The sequence below is a fragment of the Macrobrachium nipponense genome, chromosome 9 (assembly GCF_015104395.2).
Source record: "Macrobrachium nipponense isolate FS-2020 chromosome 9, ASM1510439v2, whole genome shotgun sequence".
NCBI lineage: Eukaryota > Metazoa > Arthropoda > Malacostraca > Decapoda > Palaemonidae > Macrobrachium > Macrobrachium nipponense.
The window spans coordinates 53,693,055-53,719,489 of record NC_061110.1 but is presented as its reverse complement, the minus strand read 5'-3'; the positions used below and the strand labels follow the sequence as shown (position 1 = coordinate 53,719,489).

General features: G+C 39.0%; 1 protein-coding gene across 4 annotated transcripts in view; it reads right to left on the bottom strand.

Moving 5' to 3' along the window:
- Positions 1-26,435, bottom strand: part of LOC135217977 (signal-induced proliferation-associated 1-like protein 2) — a 273,679-nt gene that overhangs the window by 54,105 nt on the left and 193,139 nt on the right. For all 4 annotated transcript variants that reach the window (XM_064254103.1, XM_064254100.1, XM_064254101.1 and 1 more), the window contains 4 exons: positions 12,934-13,058; positions 11,375-11,496; positions 6,347-6,482; positions 2,136-2,267 (listed from right to left, as the gene is read on the bottom strand). In XM_064254103.1, coding sequence (XP_064110173.1) covers positions 2,136-2,267; positions 6,347-6,482; positions 11,375-11,496; positions 12,934-13,058 — 515 coding nt within the window. The remainder of the gene's footprint in view (positions 1-2,135; positions 2,268-6,346; positions 6,483-11,374; positions 11,497-12,933; positions 13,059-26,435) is intronic.

The following is a 26,435-nucleotide window of genomic DNA, read 5'->3' as shown; positions in this document are numbered from 1 at the left end:
GCCTAACAGACCAAGGTGATAGAGAAGGTGTTGGAGGGTACAAAACAACCTTGTCCCAAGAATCAATCAGGATCCCTGGTGGCAGACTCTTCCGACTGTCAAAAGGGCAGTCATAATCTCAGGTTATGAACAAAACCACCAACACCTTTCCTCTTAAAGAGAACTATGAAAAAAGAGCACATACCACCCACAATAAAATTCAGAATATAACTGAAATTCTGCTCTTACTTCAGAATAAGCTTTTCCAGAACTGAAGGCAAGCAAAAGATGGAGCCGAGGTATGATTAGATCTAGTTGTATGAGGTGATGAAAGCGTAGGGGATGGTGGACAGTAAATAGAGGAATGAGCCAGTAATGAAGAAAAAATGGAAGTAAAAGATTTATGCCCTGTTCTAATTACTTCCTCTTTCCTCTTCCTATATACAGTAGTATAAAGAATTTATTTTTCCCACCCACAGTTGACATCACTCTCCTGACCTCTACAATTGGCACAAAGTGTGTGCCAATTTAAGTCAATATAATACAGTATATCAACAAAAATCCTTCTCCAGACCTGGTATTTTCATTACTACAGTCAGTTCAAGACATACTAAGAAAATAGCAAAAGAAATTCACAAACTTTTGTGAAATATAGCCAAAAGCCAAACTAACACATACATAAAGAGAGCACCAAACAATTTGGCATCAAGAATTCTGAAAAGAACTAAGACATTTGAAAAAAACCTGGTGGTGAACTAGATGATTACCTATGTCAGCTAACAGCCAAATGCTTGTTTTTTTTTTAAACTTAAATGCTGACTGCACCTCCTAGCACAAAGCTATATCTATCTTTAAGAGTAAGATTCATGCTAAATTGAAAAATTTAAACAGGCTTATTCAGATGTTAAGAATTTTTTTATAACATCCAATCAGTTCATTAAACTTGTTCATTACACCTTTAATAGTTTTTTACCTTTGCAATAAACAGTAGTTATTGTACACTATTCCACTTGCCACAACAATAATTACCCAACTAAGTTAGCCCGAAATGGCTTGTTGTTTTGATGCTATACTATACCAGTCGATAATTTTGATATGATTCCTGTTATAAAATGTGTTGAAATGAGTTTTAATGACTAGTAATTCAAAGAAATAAACAATAAAAAAATTGGAACCAAAATTTATAGTAAATAAATAAAGTTAAAGGCTTATTGAAACCAGATAGGTCCATTGCCTCTTAGTTTTTGCCATATATGACATATCTAATATAATAAACATTTTAAGCGTTAAAATGAAAACAACAAACGGCAAAAGATAAAAGGGTAATTCTGTTTATATTCTAAAAGATAAAAGGGTCATTCTGTTTATATTCTAAGGACCATTTTGCATTTTGTTTATATACAATTAGCTTGTTTACACATTGCCCTAAAGTACTGAATCTGGGATAAAAAAAAAAGTTAAAAACAGCTTTAATTCCTTTACAATTCTGTAGTATACATGAAGTAATGTTAAGATTTAATTTGGTGTAATCTTAGTCAATCCTGTACACCTCACATTATCCACTCTATGTTAGATCAACCGCTGGTCTGATAACAGCTTGATTTTTAATAACTTTGTCAATGAGTTTGGTACAATTATTGTTATATGTGGTGGTGGATGTACACATGGCAAGCCATCTCCGAAGTATGTCTGCATAAGTGATTGACTTGGGACAGATGTTTAACCAATACATGAGAATATACAGTAAATAGTACGAGAATATACAGTAATAGTACGAGAATATAGTAAATAGTACGAGAATATACAGTAAATAGTACGAGAATATACAGTAAATAGTACGAGAATATACAGTAAATAGTAAAAGTATTGAAAATACTGGACTAGTAAAATATAAATCATATCTACTTCATATACTTAATGAAAACATACAAAAATTATAAATTTACCATTATAGTAATTATATTAATTGATTCAACTCTAATGGTTCCAAAATCAAAACCTTTACAATCTATGGGGCAACCAATACTCACTTGTATTTTACCTAATATATGTGAACCAAATGCGTCTGCTAAATTTCTCTGCAATTAACATATTGTTATTACAATATCTTGCAAAACTGAGATCCACACACATAGATAATCATCAGAACTACATACCTCAACAAGCCTGGCTCCTTGTCGAAGACCAGACTGTGCAGCCAATCCATATGGTTCAACTTCAGTAATGACCCCATCCTGTTGGACATTAAACCCCAGCAATCCAGCAGAATTTCGACGTAACACCAATTCCTGTAATGACATCTAAAATTACTTACTGCTAAGAAGTTTGGGGTAAAAAATAGTTTAAATACTTTTTAACGTCAGCTCAACATTCATATAATTTTCTGCAATTATTTTTTAAATAAAAGCTGTAAACAATCCAATATTTGTGTTACTCATGATGAAGCATCAATGGTGGTAATATGAAGAAATCAGGTGTGTAATGTTAAAAAATTTCTCATCCTTTAAACTAAAGGATAGAAGGGCTGCACAGTCTTCCCAGGCAGAGATTGATTTTTTCACCAAAAAACTCAAGTCACAGGAACAGGGTCATAAGAAATAGAAGTCATAAAAGAAGTTGAATCAGTTGTCTACATCTCTGTTAAAATCAGAAAGCATAATAAAAAGACAATCCAATCACTCCTAGAGCTCTGCTTGGTAACAATAATAAAACCAGGCTGGACTATAAAACCTCAAATCAGAATGTTAGTAGGCACCAATTTCCACCCTGAGAATGACACTGATAACACTTGGCGAGACACCTAAAAGTGCATCCTTTTACCTGATGGAAAGTACTTCATTAGTAAAAAGAAAACTATGAGCACATATGGAATAGAATATAAAATTTAGGCCTAAGGCCAAGTATGAGCCAAGTATGAGGTCAGTCAGCACACTGAACGGAAAATTGAGAGCAAATTGGACTTTAAAGATGTAACAGGAGGAAAACCTCACAGTTGCACAATGAAACAACTCTTAGGAGAGGGCGGAAAGTAAGACACAAGAAAGAGAATATGAATGGAGTTGCAGTAAAAGGAATGAAAGGGGTAGCAGCTAGGGGCCGAAGGAATGCTGCAAAAACCTAAGTAATGCCTACAGTGCACTTTCCATGAGGTGCACTGATGGTACTATCCCCCTACGAAGTCTATGAGCATAGAGAACTTTGGGACAAAGTAGACTTTCTCCATACTGAATGGCATTGATCCACCCTTTAATAGTAATTCAGAAATCATCAAAGATGTTATTGTGCCTACTAAGATAGCCATGAATACCACACAAGAAACCTTTCTTCAGTTTAATGTTGAATATAGTGCAACAACAACTTTAAGAGAACCAATACCCTTTCTGGGAGGTTCCAGCCTTCTGTCCCTTCACATTTGAAACAATTAATCAAGTGAAGAATGAATTCAGAATTTTGTGTTGACTAGGAAACCAGAGTCTATGGTAGAAATAAAGGGATTTACCTCTACTATTCCAGTATCTGATGCTTTTACAAAGGAATGAGAAGCACTTGTCCTTCCTTATGAGAGGAAAAAGCTCCGCTGGACATGACTACCCAAATATTTGAGGCCCTAACAGAAAAATCTCAGGACAGCCAAGGGTGAATTTTATGTTAGGCTCCACCTCCTCAAATATCATAACTTCTACTACTATGCTATTCTGGAAGTAGTTATTAAGGGTGCCGGCCGGCTAATGCCATTTTTTTTAAAGACAGGACTTTGACATTCATACAACTTAATAAGGTGACTTGGGACATCTCTAAACCACATATGATTTTCGCCTCTGACCTTCAGTTTTGTGACTCTACTGCGATTTATCAGGAAAATAACCGTTTTTCAAAATTCTATCTCCTCCCTTGATACTTAATATTAAGATCTGGGATTACTACCTTATATAGGCTGATGTAGACCTCCAATCAAATTAGTTTTTTCTAAAAGTAATTTTTTTTGGCTAGATATGAATTTTTTCATTATAGTAAAAAAAAAAATAAAACCCTATAAATCCGGAAAAAATATAAGAAAAACAAACATGGAAAAAAGGACTTAATTTTATTGTAATATAATTTCTTTCTAAGTTATATACCAAATTTCAATGCTATAGCTTTAAAACTAAGTAAGAAGATAGACTTTGAAGGTCAATATAGTTTTGAGATATGGGCATTCAAAGTTTTCCTTTGCATTACAAAGATAATGTTAATAAATCATGATTACTATGAATTTTATATTCCTTTTTGGGTGTTAATAAACCAAAACTATGTTATTTATCACAATTAAATCATAAATGAAGATCCCTTTGCTCAAAGATCATAGCCTGGAGCACTACGTCAGGCGAGATGGGGCACTCCTTATGCAACATTCTCTCTCTCTCACCTTCACTAACTCGGCTAATATCGTTGATATTATGATCTTATGAACTCTTTTTAGAGCAAATTTTCATCTTTTGTATACTAGTGAGATGTTTTGTTTGTCTTTTCCTCTGTGGCAAGATGAAATTCTTGCCAAATCAAAGAAAAAAAATTTACGTTACCAGAAGAAATACTACATTTTCTTGTACGGATCAATGTTTTTGGCTTATAGAGTTACTTTTACTAATTACCCTGTAACTATGAAAAGTACAGTGGTACCTCGAGATACGAAAGGTTCAACTTACGAAAAACTCGAGATACGAAAGCTAACACGACAAATTTTATGGCTCTACATACAAAAATTTTTCAAGATAAGAAAGGTTGTTGCTGTAAAGTCTGAGATTCGCCCGGACCACCGATAACAATTTTGAAACTCACGCCCTGCCAACTGAGTAGACTCGCCACCATCCTCCTGCGAGATTTCCTGATGCTAGTCACCGCCATGAGATCCTTCTCTCCTATTGGTCAGCATCCTTCCCATCATGCATCTACTACGTAGCAGCGTGCCTTGGCCACTCGTCCCAGCATCGTTATCGTATGCACACGGTATTCGTTCGTTCTAACGATTTTGTTTATTAACGTAAATTCGTTAGTGATTTCGTTGCAGTATACGTACTTTATCATGTTTTGTGAGAACTTTACTCTACTTAAACGTAAATTACGTACAGTATATAGTAGTCATGGGTCCCAAGAAAGTTGAAATTCATGGAAAGAAGAGGATGCTCTCTTTGGAGACAAAGATGGAGATTATCAAAAAGTATGACGCTGGTATGCGATTGAGTGTGATCACCAACGAATACGGTCGAAATCCGTCGACAATAGGCACCATCCTTAAGCAGAAGGATGTCATCAAAGCAGCTACACCTTCCAAGGGCGTCACTATTTTGTCCAGCAAGAGGACCCATGTGCACGACGAGATGGAAAGGCTTCTTCTTGTCTGGATAAAAGACTAAGAAATCGCTGGCGATACGATAATGTAGGAAAAATAAGAGGCAGTCCTTTATATTCTACCAGTGGTAAAATATATAGGACAGCCTTTGTTTTCCTTCAACCTACTCTCACAGATGAGACAACAACGGTGCATATATTAGCTATAACAGATTTCTTTGAGATTGGGTGATCTGTCTTATGAGGATACCAAAAATAGGATTTTCCTATTGTAATCACAGAAGTAAGAGAATTAATAAGAATAGATTGTTCTGTTAAATACACAAAATGGACAGAATGTCAGAGCAAACATAAAACACAATGAATAAACTTTTACAGGACTACTGTAAGAGGTTACTGATCCTATCATACGGACACATTTACCTTTACCTTTACAGGATTAACTGAAAATCATGTAAACACTACAAAATCTTAGAGAGAAATTTTCCATAATATATGACCTAGTGGTTGGTAACACACCCTAAATCATAGATATAATCTATACATAAGGATCACGTATAATAAGTAAAAAAGAAATATCCTAAGAATAAGCATAAACATTCGGCAAAAATATTTAACTGGTAAACAATAGTTGCAGCCAACAATATATAATCATTAAAAGAACACAACAAATTTTGGAACATTGAAGGCAACAAGCACATCTTAGTTAGAAATGAAGAAAAGGTCATGAAAAGTAAAAAAAAAAAAAAAAAAAATTATTTCTTCTTCAGATAACCAGAAACTACAATCTAATCAGCTCAGACCAAATACAAATGAACTCAAAATAATGAAATGAAATGAAAGGCCATTTTGAATACGTATTACTCTTCTGAGGGGAATTATTATTTACAGCTGCAGACAAAGTCAAAAGGGTATCCAAAGGGGTATTCATAACATAATCTGTACAACTGGAAAAAGTTTAGTATCAAATATTTTGATCAGAGTAATGAGAAACTTTCATTTGTCCAATGACAAAATAAGACCAAAAAGTTAACTATACCTGAGTTTCTGCTCCTTGAGTTACTGTTGATAGTCTGGCCACAATTTCAGACATTATTTCTTCACCCTCAGCTTCAGAAGTACCAGACCGTAAGTTGATCAATAAACACTCACCCTGATGGTAAAACACTCGCAATCTAAATAAAAAATAAAAAAGATCAAAGCCATTAGTAAAAAAAGTTTAAGCGTATATATTTATATAATGTTCTTGAAAACTATCAATATGGATACTTAAAATAAATTTATATATATAAAAATACATACATGCACATGTATTTACATACATGCATACATACATAGTACATATACAAGTATATATATGTTACATATAGGATAGATATTCAGCACATATAGGTACATGGACTGATTTAGCCGACTATTTGCTGTCCTGTGAAAAGATAGCAGAATCTCAGTTCAGGAGATCGGAAAAGTGAATAAGTCGGATTATTTCTATTTGACATTCCATTTTTCAGGAAGGATGTGAAATCAGCACTTGCACGTCATATCTCTCAAGCCAAAGAATAACTTCTGTGTGAACAGAAGTGGGCAAACCACATGATCAACCTGTGAACTCCTTGTGACACTTACATGTTTGGGTCTCCTATCCGTCAGGTAATGGGTGATGTCATCGAATTCTCCCAATAAATCCTTCTGGCACCTTGACAGAACTGAGTGCCAAGTACTCATACTAACTCAGTCTATTCAATACAGGAGCAGATAACAAACTGATTTTCTGGGGCGACCTCTGTTTCAATATGCACCTTCACATGGCATCATTATGCCACAAGCTGATTGGTTATTCAGGCCCCAGAGACACAAGAAGATAATCAGGAAGGGACATAAGAGATGCTTCTCGGGCACTCTTTTCAATTACCCAAGCCGCGCCAACTACCAACTCTTTGGCAGTTATTCTTGTGTTACACATACAAAATGTATCACTGTTATGACAGTTTCAAGACTTCATAATTTTGCAGAAAGGGCGTACACAAATGATACAAAGAGCATAATTTCGCAGAAAGGACGTACACAATGGTGTGGTGCTAGGCATTTTGACTAATGCTTCTTTACTTAGCAGAGTCTGCAAAGCATAAGTGCAGTAAGTCTAAAGGCATGGCATCACTTCTTTGTTTCTCTTTCCTTTGCGGCAATTGTCTTTATTTATATATACATTACGTTCCATATTCTTGTGATTAAGTTATATTACATACATGCATAAATACATAAATATATGGAGGCAGTCCCAGGTTATCAATGGACTCGGCTAATGATCTGTTAATAGCGCTAGAGCCATAAAATTGGCAATTTATAGCGCCATTAACCGGTCATCAGCACTCATAAACTGCCGAGGTTTGGTTAATGGTTGATTTAGCTTATCAGCACCCTGCTGATGACTGGGGACTATCTGTGTATATATACAGTGGTACCTCGACATACGAAAGGCTCAACTTATGAAAAATTAGAGTTACGAAAGCATATACGAAGATTTTTTGGCTCTACATTCGAAAATAGTTCAGGATACGAAAGGTTTTTGCTGTAAAGTCCCGAGAGTCGCCCGGACCACTGATAACAATTTTAAAACTCGTGCGCCGCCAACGGAGTAGACTCGCCCCATCCTCCCGCTCTCCCATTGGTTCCTGATGCTAGTCACTGCCATAAGATCCTGCTCTCCTATTGGTCATCATCTCTCCCATGATCCCATCATGCGCCTATGTAGCGGCGTGCTTTTTCGGCCTCTCAGCAGCAGCATCGTTATCGTAAGCATGCGGAATTCGTTCTTTCTATACGATTTAGTTTATTAACGTAAATTTGTTATTGATTTCGTTGTAGTATACTTTATCTTGTTGTGTGAGAACTTTACTACATATGTATACTACATAAATTAATTACGTACAGTACATTCGTAGTCATGGGTCCCAAGAAAGTTGAAGTTCATGGAAAGAGGAGGATGCTTTCTTTGGAGACAAAGATGGAGATAATTAAAAAGCATGAAGCTGGCATGCGAATGAGTGTGATCTCCAAGGAATATGGACAAAATCCGTCGACAATAGGGGCCATCCTTAAGCAGAAGGAAGCCATCAAAGCAGTTACACCTTCCATGGCGTGACTATTTTGTCTACCAAGAGGAGCCACGTGCACGACGAGATGGAAAGGCTGCTTCTTGTCTGGATAAAAGACAAAGAAATCGCTGGCAACACGATAACGGAGACGGCAATCCGCCACAAGGACAGCGCTATTTTTGGCGATTTGATTGCCCAGACCGAAGACGACGGAGAAGGGACATCGACGCCAATCCCAGACTTCAAGGCTTCTCATGGGTGCTTTGAAAAATTCCGTAAACGGACAGGCATCCATTTGGTGGTGCGGCATGAGGAGGCGGCCAGCTCGGACACGAAAGCGAAAGAAAAAACCCCGTGTCAGTGCACAAAGAAGAAACAACAAAATAAAATAAAATAACACAAGAATATATGTATAACCATAAAAAATAGCATCCAAAACACTGGGGGAGATAAATAAAAAGCGCTATTACAAATCGGATCACAAGGTATGGAAGACCGCGTGAAACCGAAGCGATATGCAAAGGGAACGCTCTAATGGCGGCTCGGAGCAGACGCCTCATGAAGCGACGCCAGCTAAAAACCTAAATAATAATGGCACGAAGGCCAGAAAGCACTCCCTAAATAGCGTAAACACTAAAACCAGTACTTAACTTGGATGCAGATGATGATTGACGATCCATAACGAAGGAAAAAATCCAAAATAGCGACAATAATAGATCAGTATTATAGTTTTTTTCTGTAAGTGATGAGAGAGAGAGGAGAGAGAGACGTAGAGAGAGAGAGAGAGATAGAGAGAGAGGAGGAGAGAGAGAAGAGAGAGAGAGAGAGAGAGAGAGAGAGAGAGAGAGGATTTTGCTATTTACATTCATAGTAGTATTTGAAAATTTGTAAACGAGTTTATCCTAAAAATGCATTTAGTCATGAAAAGAAGAATAAACACAGTAATTAGTGAATCTTGCTCTATGATAAAATTCGCAATTTTGTTAATTTTCCATGATATAGTATTTGGGCTCAAAAAAAAAGTAAGTAAAGTGATTTATGATTGAGTTTAGAGGATACTTATGTAAAATACAATGTAGTTTGTAGAACGGTGTAACCACTATCACATTATGTATAGTTACTGTACTGCTTACAGTACCATACTGTAATATTAATGTAATCATATCAAAATAAAGTAATCAGTGCATACTGTAAACTTGTAAAGTGTATTTTTGTCTTTTGAAAAATGCATTCCCCAAGGAATTACTCCTTGAAAAGGCTTTTTAGTATGAAGATATGCCAATAATATATATAATATGACAATAATATATAAGATAAAAATTGTTTTATTACGTTTACGCTTCGTCGCCGATCGCAAACAACAATACGATAAGCTATGACAATTATTGTTTGTATGACTGCAGTGTTTAGAGAAGTTGATTACGTTATACCAAAACAATAATGAAGTTCGAATTGAAAATTAATGTTTTCCTAAATACTATTACTACTGTAATAACACTACTACTATTAACATTTCTAAAAATGTTAAAAATGACAAAGGTCGCTGTGAAGTGAAACTCAATGTTTACATTTCTGCTGGCCACTCAACTACAAGTTGATGTCAATGATGTGGAATTATTCCATGAATAGGCTATATATTATGAAGATATGCCAATAATATATAAGGTGAGAATGGTTTTATTACCTTTATTGTCAGTTAATATCATAATGTGAATCTGTTAATGCATTTGCTGGTTATCGGAACCAGACGAGGCTTAGCTTACCATGGACAAGCCTGTGATGCTGGGATTCATACCAGCGATATAGACTGAGAAGTGGTCCAAGGAAAAACCTGTGATTAACTGAATCCGTGATTGCTGATCCACGACTAAGCGAGGCCCCACTGTACACCCTCATATATTTATTAATTGAAAAAAAGAGCAATAGGTTCACCAAAGCAAATTCAATTTATAGTTTTGTTAGTGCAAGTTAGAAGTTCAGGGGGCAGATTGTGGCCATTTTGTTTAAATACCCGAAAGGCGAGTTGGCATATCTCTTATAAATTCTTGTTTTCTATAGAATTTGTGATATGTTGGTATATTTTCATACACAAATATCATATTTTATAAGTTACAATGATTTTTATAAGAAATTCTCATGGTGAACCTAGGTCAAAAACTGACCTTTAAATTTTGCCCTGATATAACAGTAAATTACATCTTAGTGCAGATCTTTTCACATAATTCCATTCTAGAATAATATGAGTTCATTCTATAAAAAAAAAAAATTAGCCACTTCCTATTTCATTTAGGTACCAAAAAAAAAATTCGTGAAATTTTGACAATTTTTTTGGCCAAAAAACTTACCCTTTTTTCTCTTTCAAGATTTTGACTTCTATGGGTCCAACACCTTCTCTGGCAGTCACATATTGTGTGTATATAGCTTATTTTGTATTTTTTGTAAATATTTTTGTAAATTATTTTTGTATATACTTATTTTTTTAATATACGTATTTGTAATAAATATTTAATTTGTAGATGGGTATGATTTCTCTTCAATAGTGTTTGGCAATGTTGAAATTGATTTTAGAAATTAAAATGTACAGCATAGCTACAGTTTTTTAATTTTCACAAAATTTTTTTGGCCGCTCGGGTCGAGCTCGACCCCACGCACCTTTAACGGGGTACCAATATAGCGAAACTTATCCAGGGTTAATATCATTTGCATAACCTTTACTATGGTCTGAACGGTATTTCTACAAATGTATATACGTACTTGTTACACATATCGGCGCTTGTGGTGCCGTCAACCAAAAATTGTGCCATAAAAATACCTTATTTTTTTATTAATATATTTGACGACTCTTGTAAAACCAATTCAACATTAAATGATTGCGCCGCTAACTGCCGGATGCCTGTATATATTTATATATAATATATAATAATCTTCAAAGTTACTTAGTTTTACTCTTCTGGTATAAATTATCTTCTTACCCTTGTTGCTGTTTGTAGGTCCAGCCAATAACACTCTTGCAGGGTGCTGCAAATATAACAGAAGCTGAAGTTTCTTCCACAACTACCAATGAATCAGCTGAGATCCCAAGCACACAGTCAATCTACAATAATTAAGAGAGATATGTTACAAGGTATAATCCCCTGTCATAGCATAAATGATAATTTGGTAGTTCACTCCCATAAATTTTTATTCTTTAATGCTGAAACTCTTACTCATACTCATACATAAACCTTATATCACTGAAGGTCAAACTAAAGTGTAAGTTTCTGCATATGGAAAGTCAACTGAATAAAGAAAATGTTATAAAATCATTCAAATAATCTTAAAATCTACATTTACAATATTTAGTTTGTTGGTCTGGGCAAAGGTTTTAAAAATATAGAGCTAGTTTTCCAAATAATAAGCACTAATTATTACATTCCACCATGATTCTTAGCTCACAGTAAACACACTACACACACCAACCTAGGTAAAAGATCCTCCTCATATCTAAGTTCAAAATTGAAACTGGAGATGGCTACTTATTCATTGATGCTACAAATTTTGGTACAAAAGACCCAGACCTGCTTGGATGAGATCTATAAAACAGGAGACTGGAGAGGAGTGGAGATCAGGGGAAGTAAAAACCCAAAAAGAGACAACTGTGACAGAATTTGACAGCATCCCTTTGCATATCATGGTACAGGAAGCAGTGATAACTCAATTATAACAGTGATTTATTTAGTTTCCTTTTCAAGTCATTCAACAAAAGGAATCTATTATTTTTGATAAAGGAAAAGATTAAACTGTTGCTGCTGACATTTACTCTGAAATCGGCTGGGTTAAAATGGTTGGGCCAGAAATCAATTTATAGAATTATATATTATGTAATCCTTAAGCAACACCGATTGCCTTTGCATTGTTTTAGGTATCATATATAATTTAGAGATGATTTACAATGCATGCTGCCAGCAGGAGAGATACCCTATACTGTGCACTGTACCATTTAACATACAGCATGCAAAAATATGAACTTTTCCCTACACAGGGTATAAGACCTGCACTCCAGTGAAAAAAAGCATTTGTACATGCTATACAGCACAATGTAAAAAAATAGAAGTCATACACAGGAAAGATATATGCATTATGAAAATATTATTTGGCACACCAAACTACAGATAAAAGTGTAAAATAACTCATTTGAAATCTAGTCCCTGCCCCAAAAAGACTGCTAATATAAAAAATATTGATGATGATGATGATGATGAATTTAAGTGATAGCAATACTGAATTAGTATTTACTGGCTGCAACCTACCATTAATGACATCAACTGATATGGCTAGAGTATGAATTCACCGAAAGTAGGAACGGTTAAGTAACATTATGAGAGCAAATATGATGAATGGTACAATAGAACACTGTACTCCAAAAATATTCAGTTCCATCAATGACACCAATAACTATTTCCTACTCTGATGTAAAACATAAATGTTTTAAAAATCCTTCTATCATTAATTTCTACAAAAGGACCATATACCTTCTTATCTATCTACTCACATTCTGCTGAAGAGAGGCATCATGCACAGACAAAGGCCATGATAGAGCTCCACGCAAACTACCATCAGGAATATACCTGATGCTCTTCTTGTCTTTCTTGCCTCCTCGTGAGAACCCCATTAATGCTGAAAATATTGAATTAACAATTAATTTCTAAGGATCATATTCATTACCCAAGAAACTGGGTAATCATATTTTCCACCACTAGTGCAGTATATCCACAACCATAACAAAAAAGGAAACTGAGACATTAATTGTATGAAAATTCATTACATTGGAAGCTTCAGCACATATCAGCATAAGGTAAAATGTTTCCTGAAGGCTGCAAAAACAATCAGACTGAACATAAAGTACTTAAACAGATTTCAGCAATAATAAACACCAACTGTCGAATCAAAACATGTAACTAAAAGTGATTAAAAAGTCAAGAAAATCTAATACATGCTGAAACACTTTCAATATATAAATATATATATATTTCTCTCAGGAACATTTCCCCGCATTATTCGCGGAAAATTTGCCTATTCACGGTATTTTTCTAGGAGAAATATCCAGAAATTCCTGGTTCTTTATCAATTTCATCATAAAATACACTTTTTGTGATAAAACTATTAAAAAACCAAGTATAAACATTTTTAGTGGGGTTTTCTTCAGTTATAAACTAACAAAATAGGCTGTTTTCAGCATTTTTATAGGGGTTCCAACTACGTATTCATAGATTCTTACTATTCGTGTGTGTGTGGTGTGTGTGTTGTGTGTGTGTTGTGTGTTTGTGTGTGTGTGTGTTGTGTGTGTTGTGGGGGGGTGGGGGGGGGGGGGGGGGGTGGGGGGGGGGGGGGGTGGGGGGGGGGTGGGGGGGGGGGGGGGGGGGGGGGGGGGGGTGGGGGGGGGGGAGGGGGGGGTGGGGCGGGGGGGTGGGGGGGGGGGGGGGGGGGGGTGGGGGGGGGGGGGGGGGGGGGGGGGGGGGGAGGGGGGGGGGTGGGGGGGGGGGGGGGGGGGTGGGGGGGGGGGGGGGGGGGGGGGGGGGGGGGGGGGGGGGGGGGGGGGGGGGGGGGGGGGGGGAGGTGGGGGGGGGGGGGGGGGTGGTCCTGGTAACACATTCCTCCCGTGGAATACGGGGGGACCACTGTGTGTGTGTAATATACATATATATACATACATATATATAGATATAAATATATATATATATATATATACAGGCGGTCCCCCGGTACGACGGTTCCGGCTTACGACGTTCGAGGTTACGACGCTTTTTCTTAAATAAATTTCAATGGAAAAATCCGTCCTGGGTTACGACGCTTGTTCCGAGGTTACGACGCTGACGCTTCCGACGCTCCGAGTTAACGACGCTTTTAAAAAACGCATACTATGATAAAAATCCTTTATAGTTTAGCACAGTATATTAATAAAAATAAGTTTCTGGTTAGATTACAACAAAATTTTGAGATTATGATGATTTTCGACACTTTTATGTTGTATTTTTCTATGTTTTTTAGTGACGCCTCATATGCGGAACTAGTTTCCTTGAGCGAATGAATACATACTAGTTTTACATATAAACCAGTCCAAAAGCGCAAATAATGAAAAAATCATTGCTTGTTTCCAGTAATAATAACAAAACGAAGTTTCTGGTTAGATTACAACGCAAATTCCAAGTATCCAAAGAGAGACATTATCCAGTAATTTGATCAGAGAGAGAGAGAGAGAGAGAGAGAGAGAGAGAGAGAGAGAGAGAGAGAGAGAGAGAGAGAGAGAGAGAGAGAGAGAGGCGTCTTCCGACGCTCCGAGTTAACGACGCTTTTAAAAACGCCATACTATGATAAAAATCCTTTATAGTTTAGCACAGTATATTAATAAAAATAAGTTTCTGGTTAGATTACAACAAAAATTTTGAGATTATGATGATTTTCGACACTTTTATGTTGTATTTTTCTATGTTTTTTAGTGACGCCTCATATGCGGAACTAGTTTCCGAGCGAATGAATACATACTAGTTTACATATAACAGTCCAAAAGCGCAAATAATGAAAAAATCTTGCTTGTTTCCAGTAATAATAACAAAACGAAGTTTCTGGTTAGATTACAACGCAAATTCCAAGTATCCAAAGAGAGACATTATCCAGTAATTTTGATCAGAGAGAGAGAGAGAGAGAGAGAGAGAGAGAGAGAGAGAGAGAGAGAGAGAGAGAGAGGCGTCTTCCGACGCTCCGAGTTAAGGACAGAGAAGTGTTCGTTTCGTTAAACGGCCTCTGAGACTCATGCCAGGAAATGTTTTGTTGATACTAATAATATAAGCCTATTTAAAGATACGTTTACTTTAATTAGTCTATATGATACGTAAATAGTAATCAACTGTTTCTTGTAGCCCTCAATATTTGGCAAAATCGAAGTATCCAAAGAGAGGCATTATCCAGTACGTAATTTGTTTGATCAGAGAGAGAGAGAGAGAGAGAGAGAGAGAGAGAGAGAGAGAGAGAGAGAGAGAGAGAGAGAGAGAGACGCTTTGGCAACAATGGTCTCCGGGGTTTTTATAGCTTCCTTCTGCTTGATGATCGTGGATATTGTAGAAGGATTTCGACCATACTCGTTTGCCAAATCGACGATACGAACGCCACGTTCATGCTTTGCTATAATTTCATGTTTTGCTTCCATCGAAATCATTTTCTTGGGTTTTTTCTTATCACCTGCTTTGTCTTTAGCTTTGAGACCCATGGTTATAATAAAATAGACAAAATAACACGAAAAATAGGCGCAAATACAACGAACTAAACAACGACGTGTTAACATGCAGCACCAAACAAACAAACAGACTGAACGCCATTTATCGGTCGCCTATACAACTAACACTCATCGCAAAATCGTATCTCAAATATTTCGTTGTATATCAAAGCTTGTATTTTCGCAAATTTTCTGTTATATCTCAAAACATTCGTATATTAGGCAATCGTATGTCAAGTTTCCAATGTAATTTGATCAGAGAGAGAGAGAGAGAGAGAGAGAGGAGAGAGAGAGAGAGAGAGAGAGAGACGCTTTGGCAACAATGGTCTCGGGATTGACGTAACTTTTAGTTTTCTGAACAGATAGGACAGAGAAGTGTTCGTTTCATTAAACGGCCTCTGACTCATGGCAGAAATGTTTTTGTTGATACTAATATATAAGCCTATTTAAAGATACATTTACTTTAATTAGTCTATATGATACGTAAATAGTAATCAGCTGTTCTTGTAGCCCTCAAGATTTTGCAAAAATCACTCCAGGTTGTACATAAAACTTCGTGAATAGTGTCACCAGAGGATTACAATAGTTTTACCTTCAAGAACAGCATTCTTTTATGAAAATAACTCCAGGTTGTACATAAAACTACAGGAAACGACATGTAGTGTAACCAAAGGATTACAAGTAAGTTTTTATAACTTTTTATTAGTTTAAGACATATTTCCAAGCGTCGTTCCGGCTTACGACGATTTTCGGCTTACGACGCGTCTCAAGAACGGAACCCCCGTCGTAACCCGGGGACTGCCTGTATATATATATATATATATATATATATATCACACACACACACACACACACACACATACATATATAATGTATGTATGTATATATAGTATATATATACACACACAGTACTCAACAAGATATTAGGCTGCTTAACATCAAGCAGCCTAATATCTTGTCCAATTTTGAAGGAATGGAGAAGTTGGGAAGAAATTTTGTCAGTGCATTTAGCTGTTTACAGCACATAGAGAAAGGGGTGGAGCTTGGACACTGACAAGGAGAAAGCGTTCAGTCACTTGCTTGGAAGTTTAGTAAGCGGCTGTATATATTTTTTGGTCAGTGCTCCCACCAGAATTTTTGCCTACTACGTATCACTTTATTGCTCCCTGTGACCTTAATATGGGCCAAGACGGTGATTTGAGTCAACAGATACTAGCAAAGATTTGCCGTTGAAGCAATGTGGTCTTAAAACAAAGCAGATATCGGATCAGCTGGTTGTGAGGAAGCATTCAGTTCGACACTGGGTTACCAGATTTAATGAAAGTGGCAACCATGATATTCTGTCTCAGAAAAAGCTCGCTGGTATGCCTAAGAAGATTTCTGATTAAATTTTGACTGTTCTCAAGCGTCAATTAGAAAGTAATTGACGCTTGAGAGCAGTCAAACTTCATATCAAAGGTCTTCTTAGGCATACAAGGGTGTTTTTCCCCCGAGACAGAAACTCATGGTTGCCACCTTCGTTAAATCTGGCAACCCAGCGTCGAACTGAATGCCTCCTCACAACCAGCTGATCCGATCTCTGCTTTGTTTTAAGGCCACATTGCTTCAATAACACGTCTCTGTTATTATCTGTTGACTCAAATCACGTCTTGGCCCGTATGTGAAATAAAGTGATACGTAGTAGGCAAAAATTGGGGTGAGAGTGCTGACCAAAAAATATATACCGCTGCTTATTAAACCTCTAAGCAAGTGACTGAGAGCTCTCTCCTTGTTAATGTCCAAGCTCTACCCCTTTCTCTATGTCCTGTGAGAAGCCTAATGGACTGACAAAATTTCTTCCCAACTTTTCCATTCCCTCAAAATTGGACAAGACATTAGGCTGCTTAATGCCAAGCATCCTAATATATTGTTAAGTATTGTATATGTATATGTATATGTATGTATATTTATTTATGTATGTATATATATATATATATAGTATGATATATATGTATATATATATATATATATATATATATATATATATTATATATATATATATATATATATATATATATATATATATGTATATATATATATATATATATATATATATATATATATATATATATATATATATATATATATATATATGTGATGCGTGTGTGTGTGTATGTACATATTATACATATGTAATTGTAATATCCACAATCAATGTCCTCTGGTAAAAATGACAGTAGATTCTAACATTTTATGTATATAGATATATATATATATAATTTATATATTCATGCACACTGAAGTCATTGGTTCCACAATGCATTTTGGTACTAGGCTACAACAAAAATTGTTTAAATGAAATGAAGTACTGGACAAAAATAATTAAAATCTACAGTAAATACCAGTGTCTATTTTGAAGAAAAAAAATGTTGGGGACATTATTCTTGCATGCAATACTTGAATAACAAACATACAAAGTTTATATATACAGTAAATATAGGCCCCCCTACCACGAAGCAACAAGGCTTTCCTACTCTGGAATAACTTTTTATCAAATAGCTTGTTCTGTTGCTAAACCCACAGAAGTCCTCCTCCCAACACCCCCTCTATATTTGTCCCTACATATGTTGCTTTTACTTGTTTTCTTTTATTTTAATGCTGTTGCTCCTCTAGTTCTGTCCTTATCTTTTGTTCTTTAGCTCTGTTTACTGATATTTTCACTTTATTTGACTATTGTTCTGTTATTTTAAAGTTGAATTTATTGACTAGTTGACTAGTAAAAGTGATTAACAGAGAAGCAGATGTGTTTTAGAGAGAGAGAGAGAGAGAGAGAGAGAGAGAGAGAGAGAGAGAGAGAGAGAGAGAGAGAGAGAGAGAGAGAGAGAGAGAGAGAGAGAGAGAGAGATTGTTGCTTTTGTTTGCTCTGCCCCAAGATCTCAGTATTTCGACTGGAGCACTTCTTGCCTTTTAATTCTTTATATATTCCCTAAATATGGGTTGTGCACACATCACTAAGGAGGAGAAGGCTCGCATATTAGCCTGGAGGCAAGAAAAAGTGCCTATTAAAGAAATCTGTCAACTTACTGTCGAGCAAAATCAACAGTATTGTTGTTGCAGGCTGCCAATCGTGACCTATGACCCAGCGTTGTTCCCCCAAGAAAACCTTATCCTGAATGCCCATGGAAGACTTCCAAGGCCACTGATCATCTTCATGTGAGAGAACTATGTAAAAACCCTTGTCTTACAGCTTCTCAACTAAAAACAAGTCACCCAACCCTGTTATAAGATGTATCAATCAGCTGCATCCAACACCATCTCCAGAAGGACCTCCAGCTGCCCACCTGCTGTGCTGCATGCAAACCTCTTCTGACAGATCGTATGAAGAAAGCTCGACTGAATTTCGCCAAGAAATACATCCACTGGACAGCTGATGACTCGAGGAAGGTCATGTGGTCAGATGTATCAACATTCAAGTGTATTCAGGGCTGTTCTATCACAGTAAGATGGCCATCTTCAGCCAGCAGATTCAACCCTGCCTACTCAGTTGATACTGTCAAGCAACCCGAGTCTGTCATGATTTGGGGATGTTTCAGTGGTTTAAGAGGTTGTGGAGGATTGCACTTCCTCCCAAAAAATGTTACAATGAATTCTAACCGCTACATTAAAGTTCTTGAAGATCACCTCCTGCTTTTATATGAGGCTTACGGCTGCCGGGTCTTCATGCACAATGATGCTCCATGTCATAAGGCCAAGAAAGTTACCAGTTGCTAATATATATATATACAGTGGTCCCCCGAACCCGCAAATGTTTGGAGCCCCTATAAAAATGCTAAAAACAGCCTATTTTGTTAGTTAAAACTCAAGAAAAACCACAACACATTTTCATACTTGGTTTTTTTAATACTAGTTTTATCACAAAAAGTGCATTTTGTGATGGCATGGATAAAAAATCCAGGAATTTGTGGATATTTCTATTAGAAAAATACTGCGAATGCGCGAATTTTCCGCGAATAATGCGGGGAAACGTTCCCGAGAGAAATCCGCGAATGTGTGATTCCGTGAATCCGGAGAACGCGAATACGGGGGCCCACTGTGTATGTATGTATGTATGTATATATGTATGTATGTACAGTGTTCCCCACGTATTCGCGGGAGATGTGTACCAGACACCCACGCGAATAGCTCGAACCCGTGAATAGTTAGAACTCCCCTCTAAAAATACCTATATCTGCCTATCTTGAAAGTTCAAATACCAAATGTCTACTTAAAGTATTATCCTACATCAAATATACCATTGAATTGGTATTATTAATATCATTTTAAAGTCATCTTAAACATTTTACCATTAGAAATATATAAACAACCAATAGCAGAGAGAGAGAGAGAGAGAGAGAGAGAGAGAGAGAGAGAGAGAGAGAGAGAGAGAATAACTCCTTACGATTTCAATAGATTGAAATGAACGTCTGTAGGCAACACTTTTTTCCCCTCCCATAAATACATATACTATTTCTTCAGAGAAGAGAGAAAGAGAGGACTGTGCAATTATGTTTGTCTGTCTATCAATTCTTTTGCTGAGAGCGAGAGAGATAAAAGAAGGAAGAAATAGAAACACCAAATGTATACCTTATGTAGCATCCTGCATTAAATTTACCTTAAATTATTATCATATTACTGTACTAATCTTAGAGATTGTATTAATATAATTTCAAAGTAATCCTAAACGTACCCTTAAAGGTATATACTTACATATGTACTTATAACACTTGCAGCCAAGAGAGACAGAGTTACCACTATGACAAGTATCTTGTGGGGAGAGAGAGAGAGAGAGAGAGAGAGAGAGAGAGAGAGAGAGAGAGAGAGAGAGAGAGAGAGAGAGAGAGAGAGAGATTGTCCTTACAGTATTTAAAAGAGTGAAAAAATGGAATGATTATTGTATTAAAAATACTACATATGAATTTTGTAATTACAGTTATAGTATTATTATTGGAAAATATTAATGATAAACTTATTACATACATGTCCATGAAAATGATCTCATCTCAGTAAAAGAGAGAGAGAGATTACATAAAAACCATTAAATTCGTTGACCATTGTATGGCATTGTTACTTTCCCAGCTCCGAGCGTCACTGGAGTTATGAGAAGGTAGGGAAATTGATACAGAAAAAGACGAAGGGAGGAATTTTCATTTGAAATTAGTTATCGTATTATTACTATTATTATTATTATTTGAAAATATAATAAAACACATGATTCTACCATAAAATTCTCTCATCTCAGTAAGAAAGAGGAGTTATCCTTACAAGTGAAATGGAAAAGGTCATTTTCATCTCTTTAAAATACTACCATTATGAATTTTGTAATTACTGTTTTATTATTATTATCATATTATTATTATTATTATTAAATAACTGAAATTATCAATAAACATTCTACATACTAGAGTACCATAAAAAATGATATTGTTAGTATACAATAAAGTTTTGTACATACTTACCTGGCAGATATATACTTAGCTTAGGTCTCTGACGTCACGACAGAAAATTCAAAACTCGCGGCACACGCTACAGGTAGGTCAGGTGATCTACCTTACCCGCCGCTGGGAGGCGGGTGTAAGAACCAGTCCCCCTTTCCTGTCAGGTTATTTTCTTCCACCTGTCTCCTGAGGGAGGCTGGGCGGGCCATCAATCGTATATATCTGCCAGGTAAGTATGTACAAAACTTTATTGTATACTAACAATATCATTTTTTGTACATGAACTTCCCTGCCAGATATACTTAGCTGATTGACACCCTTGGTGGAGGGAAAGAGACACATACTTACTTAGAAAGTGGGGACAACACATGTTAAAGGAATACATAATATAAACCTCTGGTTCTTACCTGATTAGGCAGAAGACTTGATAGTTACTGTCTATTAGTCTGCGTTGCCTAAAGAGTCTCAGCGAGGGCGTGACCTATGGCTGAAGAACTCTTTGGGTCTACCATGGGAACTGAGTCCACTTACTTGGCAGAATCCAAGCAGGATCTGGTCAATGGGGATCAACCCGCTTACATGCCAGAGCCTATCACTACCAATTGCAAGGAGCCTTAAGCACAACCGATCACCTAACCAATTACTAACATTAGTATACGAAAGAAGGAGCTGCCTCCTGCAACTTCCTTCGTACAACCAAAAACTCAAACTTAAAACTAACAGGGAAAAAGGATTAAAAAGGATGTGTTTCAGCTCCCTGCCCCAGCACTGAATCCGCCGATACGTAAGGGCCTAGCCCAAAACACTTATCATACGTAATCGATACGTCCCTTAGGTAGTGATTAGAGAAGACTGATTCACACCTCCAAAAAGTGGCCTTCATAAGGTTTTGTAATGACAAATTCTTCTTGAAAGCCAAAGACGTCGCGATGGCCCGTACTTCGTGCGCCTTGACTTTCAGAAGGTTTAAACTGTTGCTGATTGCAAGAAGAGATGTGCTTCTCTAATAATATTCCTGATAAGAATGAGAGTGCATTTTAGATAAGGGCCTACTGGGGTCCCTTACAGAGCAGCCAGAGATTGCTCTCATTAGCGGCAAGTCTTTTCTTCCTCTGAAGATAATATTTCAGGCTTCTCACCGGGCAAAGAGATCTCTCCTCTTCTGTCCCGACTAAGGAGGATAAGCTTTTGATTTCGAAGCTCCTGGGCCACGGCGAAGAAGGGTTTCATTCTTGGCTAGGAAAGCCGGAAGAAAAGAGCAAACCGCGGAGCCTCCTTGGAAACCTACCTCACCTCTAGAGCCTGCAGCTCGCTGACCCTCTTTGCTGACGCTAACGCACAGAGGAAAAGAGTCTTCATCGAAAGGTCTCTGAACGAAGCAGCATGGGGAGGTTCGAACCTTGAGGACCTCAGGAAGAGCAGCACGACATCAAGATTCCAGCTAGGCACTAAGGAGGAGGTTCTTTAACCGTTCAAAACGATCTGATTAAATCATGGAGGTCCTTGTCCTCAGATATGTTTAATCCTCTATGACGAAAAACTGAGGAAAGCATGCTCCTGTACCCCTGATGGTGGAGACAACCAACCCGCATTTTTCCCTCGAGGAAGATAAGGAAATCTGCAATCTGCGTCACAGAGGTACTGGAGGAGGAAAACTTTATGAGTCCTGCACCAGCGTCGAAAAACATCCCACTTCGCCTGGTAGACTCTAGATGTGGAAGGTCTACGTGCATTGGCAATAGCCCTTGCAGACTTTGCCGAAAAGCCCTTAGCTCTGACGAGACTCTTGATAGTCTGAATCCAGTCAGACTGAGAGCGGGGAGGTTTTTGTGAAACCTGTCGAAGTGGGGCTGTTTGAGCAGATCGACTCTTAGAGGTAGGGATCTTGGGACATCCACCAGCCATTCCAGTACCTCTGTGAACCAGTCGTGGGCGGGCCAGAACGGAGCTATCAACGTCATCCTTGTTCCCTCTGACGCTGCGAATTTCCTTAACGTTTCCCCTATAATATTGAAAGGCGGGAACACGTACAGATCCAGATTCCTCCAATCCATGAGGAATGCATCTATTGCCAACTGCTCTTGGGTCTGCAATAGGGGAGCAGTATAGATCTATCCGCGCATTCCTGGAGGTCGCAAATAGATCCAGATGGGGCCTGCCCACGTCCTCCACAGCTCCTGGCATACGTCCGCGTGCAGAGTCCACTCTGAGGGAAGGACTTGATTCCTTCTGCTTAGCAGAATCCGCTCTGACATTTCTTTCTCCTGTACGACCTGGTGAGAACCTTATGTTCCTTTCCTCTGACCACAAGAGGAGCGATCTCGCTGTCTCGTACGGGAGAGAAAGAGTGAGTCCCCCCCTGTTTTCGAATGTAAGCCAGGGCTGTAGTGTTGTCGGAGTTGATCTGAACATATTTCCCTTTTACGAGGGGTTCGAAGGTCTTGAGAGCTAACCAAATCGCTGTTAGCTCCTTCTTGTTGATGTGCCAGGACACCTGATCTCCCCTCCAGGTGCCTGACACTTCTCTCGACCCGAGAGTAGCTCCCCAACCTTTGTCCGAAGCGTCTGCATACAATACTAGGTTGGGGTTCCGGACTTGCAAGGAAAGGCCTTCCTTGAACAATAGAGGGTCTAGCCACCAACGTAGATCCTCCTTTATCTCTTGCGAAATCTTGAACGCAAAGTCCAGACCTTGATATTTCCGATCCAGTTCCTCGTCAGGAAGAACTGTAGGGGTCTGAGGTGCAACCTTCCTAGAGAAACGAATTGCTCCAGAGAGGAGAGTGTCCCCAAACAGACTCATCCACTCCCTCGCTGTGCATACATCTTTCTCTAGAAAGATTGCTACCTTCTCCAAACCTCGGGTTATCCTCTCTGGGGACGGATACGCCCGAAAAACCAGAGAAGCCATCAGAATCCCCAGATAGATACGCTCTTGACTGGGGATTAGCTGTGACTTCTCGAAATTCACTAGCAAACCCAGAGAAGCTGCTAGATCCAACGTCACTCGTAAGTCCTCCAGACATTTCTCCTTGGATTTGGCCCTGATAAGCCAATCGTCCAAGTAGAGGGAAATCCTCACTCCCTCGAGAGTGAAGCCACTGGGCAACGTTCTTCATCAGTCCTGTGAATACTTGGGGGCCGTGGAAAGGCCGAAGCATAGGGCCCTGAACTGAAAAACGTTCCCTCCCCACATGAATCTGAGATATTTGCGAGAAGAAGGATGGATCGGCACATGGAAGTAAGCGTTCCTGAAGGTCCAGTGACACCATCCAGTCCCGGGGACGAAGAGCTGCTAAGACTGATGACGTCGTCTCCATAGCGAACTTCCTCTTCTTCACAAAGACATTCAGGGCGCTTACGTCCAGAACCGGTCTCCATCCTCCTGAGTTCTTGGGAACTAGGAACAAACGGTTGTAGAACCCCGCTGAAAGTGGGTCCTGAACCATCTCTATTGCCTCTTTCTCTAACATCAGCTCTACCGCTAGAGCGAGGGCTTGATTCATCAGTGGGTCTTTGTATTTGGCCACCAGTGCCCTTGGAGTGGTGGTCAAGGGTGTCTCGAAATAAAGGGAATGAGGTATCCCCTCTTGATGATCGCGAGGGACCAGTTGTCCGCCCCCTTCCGTGCCCAGACATCTGCAAAGTTCAGAAGTCTGGCACCCACAGTTGTCTGGAGGACACCCCGAACTATTTCTTGGCCCTAATAGACCGGGAGAAGGTCCTTCCTCTTCTAGTGGTCTCGAACCTCTGGAGGAAGAAGAGCGAGACGAAGGTCCTCCTCGAAAGGGTTCTTGCCTACTTTGAGCCTCTTTCTTCGTCTTCTGCTGAAACGAAGGTTTCGGAATTCTAGCGAGCGAGCTAGCATATCCTGCGTCGCTTTTTGCTGATAAACGAGCTGGAGATATCGTTAATCGTCTTCTTGGGGAAGAGTTGCGGGGAAAGTTGCGAATACAGCAAGGAAGCTCTCTGTGCGTGCGAAACCGCCTTGGTAAGAAAAGAGCAGAAAACGGCCCTCTTCTTTACCACTCCTGCACCAAAAAGAGAAGCAATTTCCCCGGAACCGTCTCTCACTGCTTTGTCATGCAAGACAGAACTGCGTGGAGGTCTTCAGGCGAAAGAGTGTCTTGCTCCTTGAGTCCTCTTAGCCAACACTCCCAGGGTCCAGTCAAGAAAGTTAAAAACTTCTAAGACTCGGAACATTCCCTTCAGAAGGTGATCCAACTCGCTCATACCCACGTCGTCTTCGCAGAATTCAGCGCCGAGCGACGTGCGGAATCGACCAACGAAGAGAAGTCCGAGTCTGCAGAAGAGGGAAGAGTTAGACCCAAGGGCTCTCCTGACTCGTACCAGAACCCCATCTTACCCGTCAGCTTGGACGGGGGAAAAGAAAAAACTGTCTTGCCCTTCTCTTCTTTTGAAAGCAACCAGTCGTCAAAGTTCTTCATAGCCTTCTTCATAGACACTGTAGGCTTCATCTTAACGACCGAAGACTTCTTAGCCGTATTGGTCGTTGAAAATAAGGACGGAGGAGACGGAGGAGCAACGGCCGAAAGAGACTCCCCAAAATCTTGCAAGAGGAGGTCTGTAAGTCTCTTATACGAAGAAACCGAAAGCATCCTTGGGCAAATCTTCCTCCGAATCAGCAACAAATTCTTCCGAAGAATGACGTCTAGAAGCTCTACTGCCCGGAGGAGAGCTAATCCTTGGAGAGCGCCTGTTCGAGAGCGCCTACTGGAAGAAAAACCACCGGGATGAGACGCTTACACGGGGAGCGCCTACCAGGAGAGCGCCTACCAGGAGAGCGCCTACTTTGAGAGCGCCTCCCAGGAGAGAGCCTACTAGGAGGAGCGCTAGTTGGAGAGCGCCTACTAGGGAGAGCGCCTACTTTGAGAGCGCCTCCCAGGAGAGAGCCTACTTGGTGAGCGCCTGCTAGGAGAGCGCCTACTTGGGGAGCGCCTACTAGGAGAGCGCCTACAAGTGGAGGCCGTCTGTCGGAAACAGATTCTAACTCCACAGAAGAGCGTCTGGATACGGGAGAGCGCCTATCAGGCTCTCTGCGCCTGCTAGGCTCTTGGCGCGCCTGCCATCCTCAATACGCCTGCCAGGCTCTTGACGCCTGCCACGGGGAGAGAAAACATCCACAGATGAATCCCGTCAGAAGCGCGGCGCTTACAAGGCTCTGAGCGCCTATCCAATCGGGAGTGCTCTAACGGAGGAGGAAAACTTCCGTTGCCGCCTACCAGGTTCCTGGTTCGTGGCGCCATACTAGGCTCTTGGCGCCTACTAGGCTCTTGTTGCCTACTAGCTCCGAGCGTCCGTCAAAAGGAG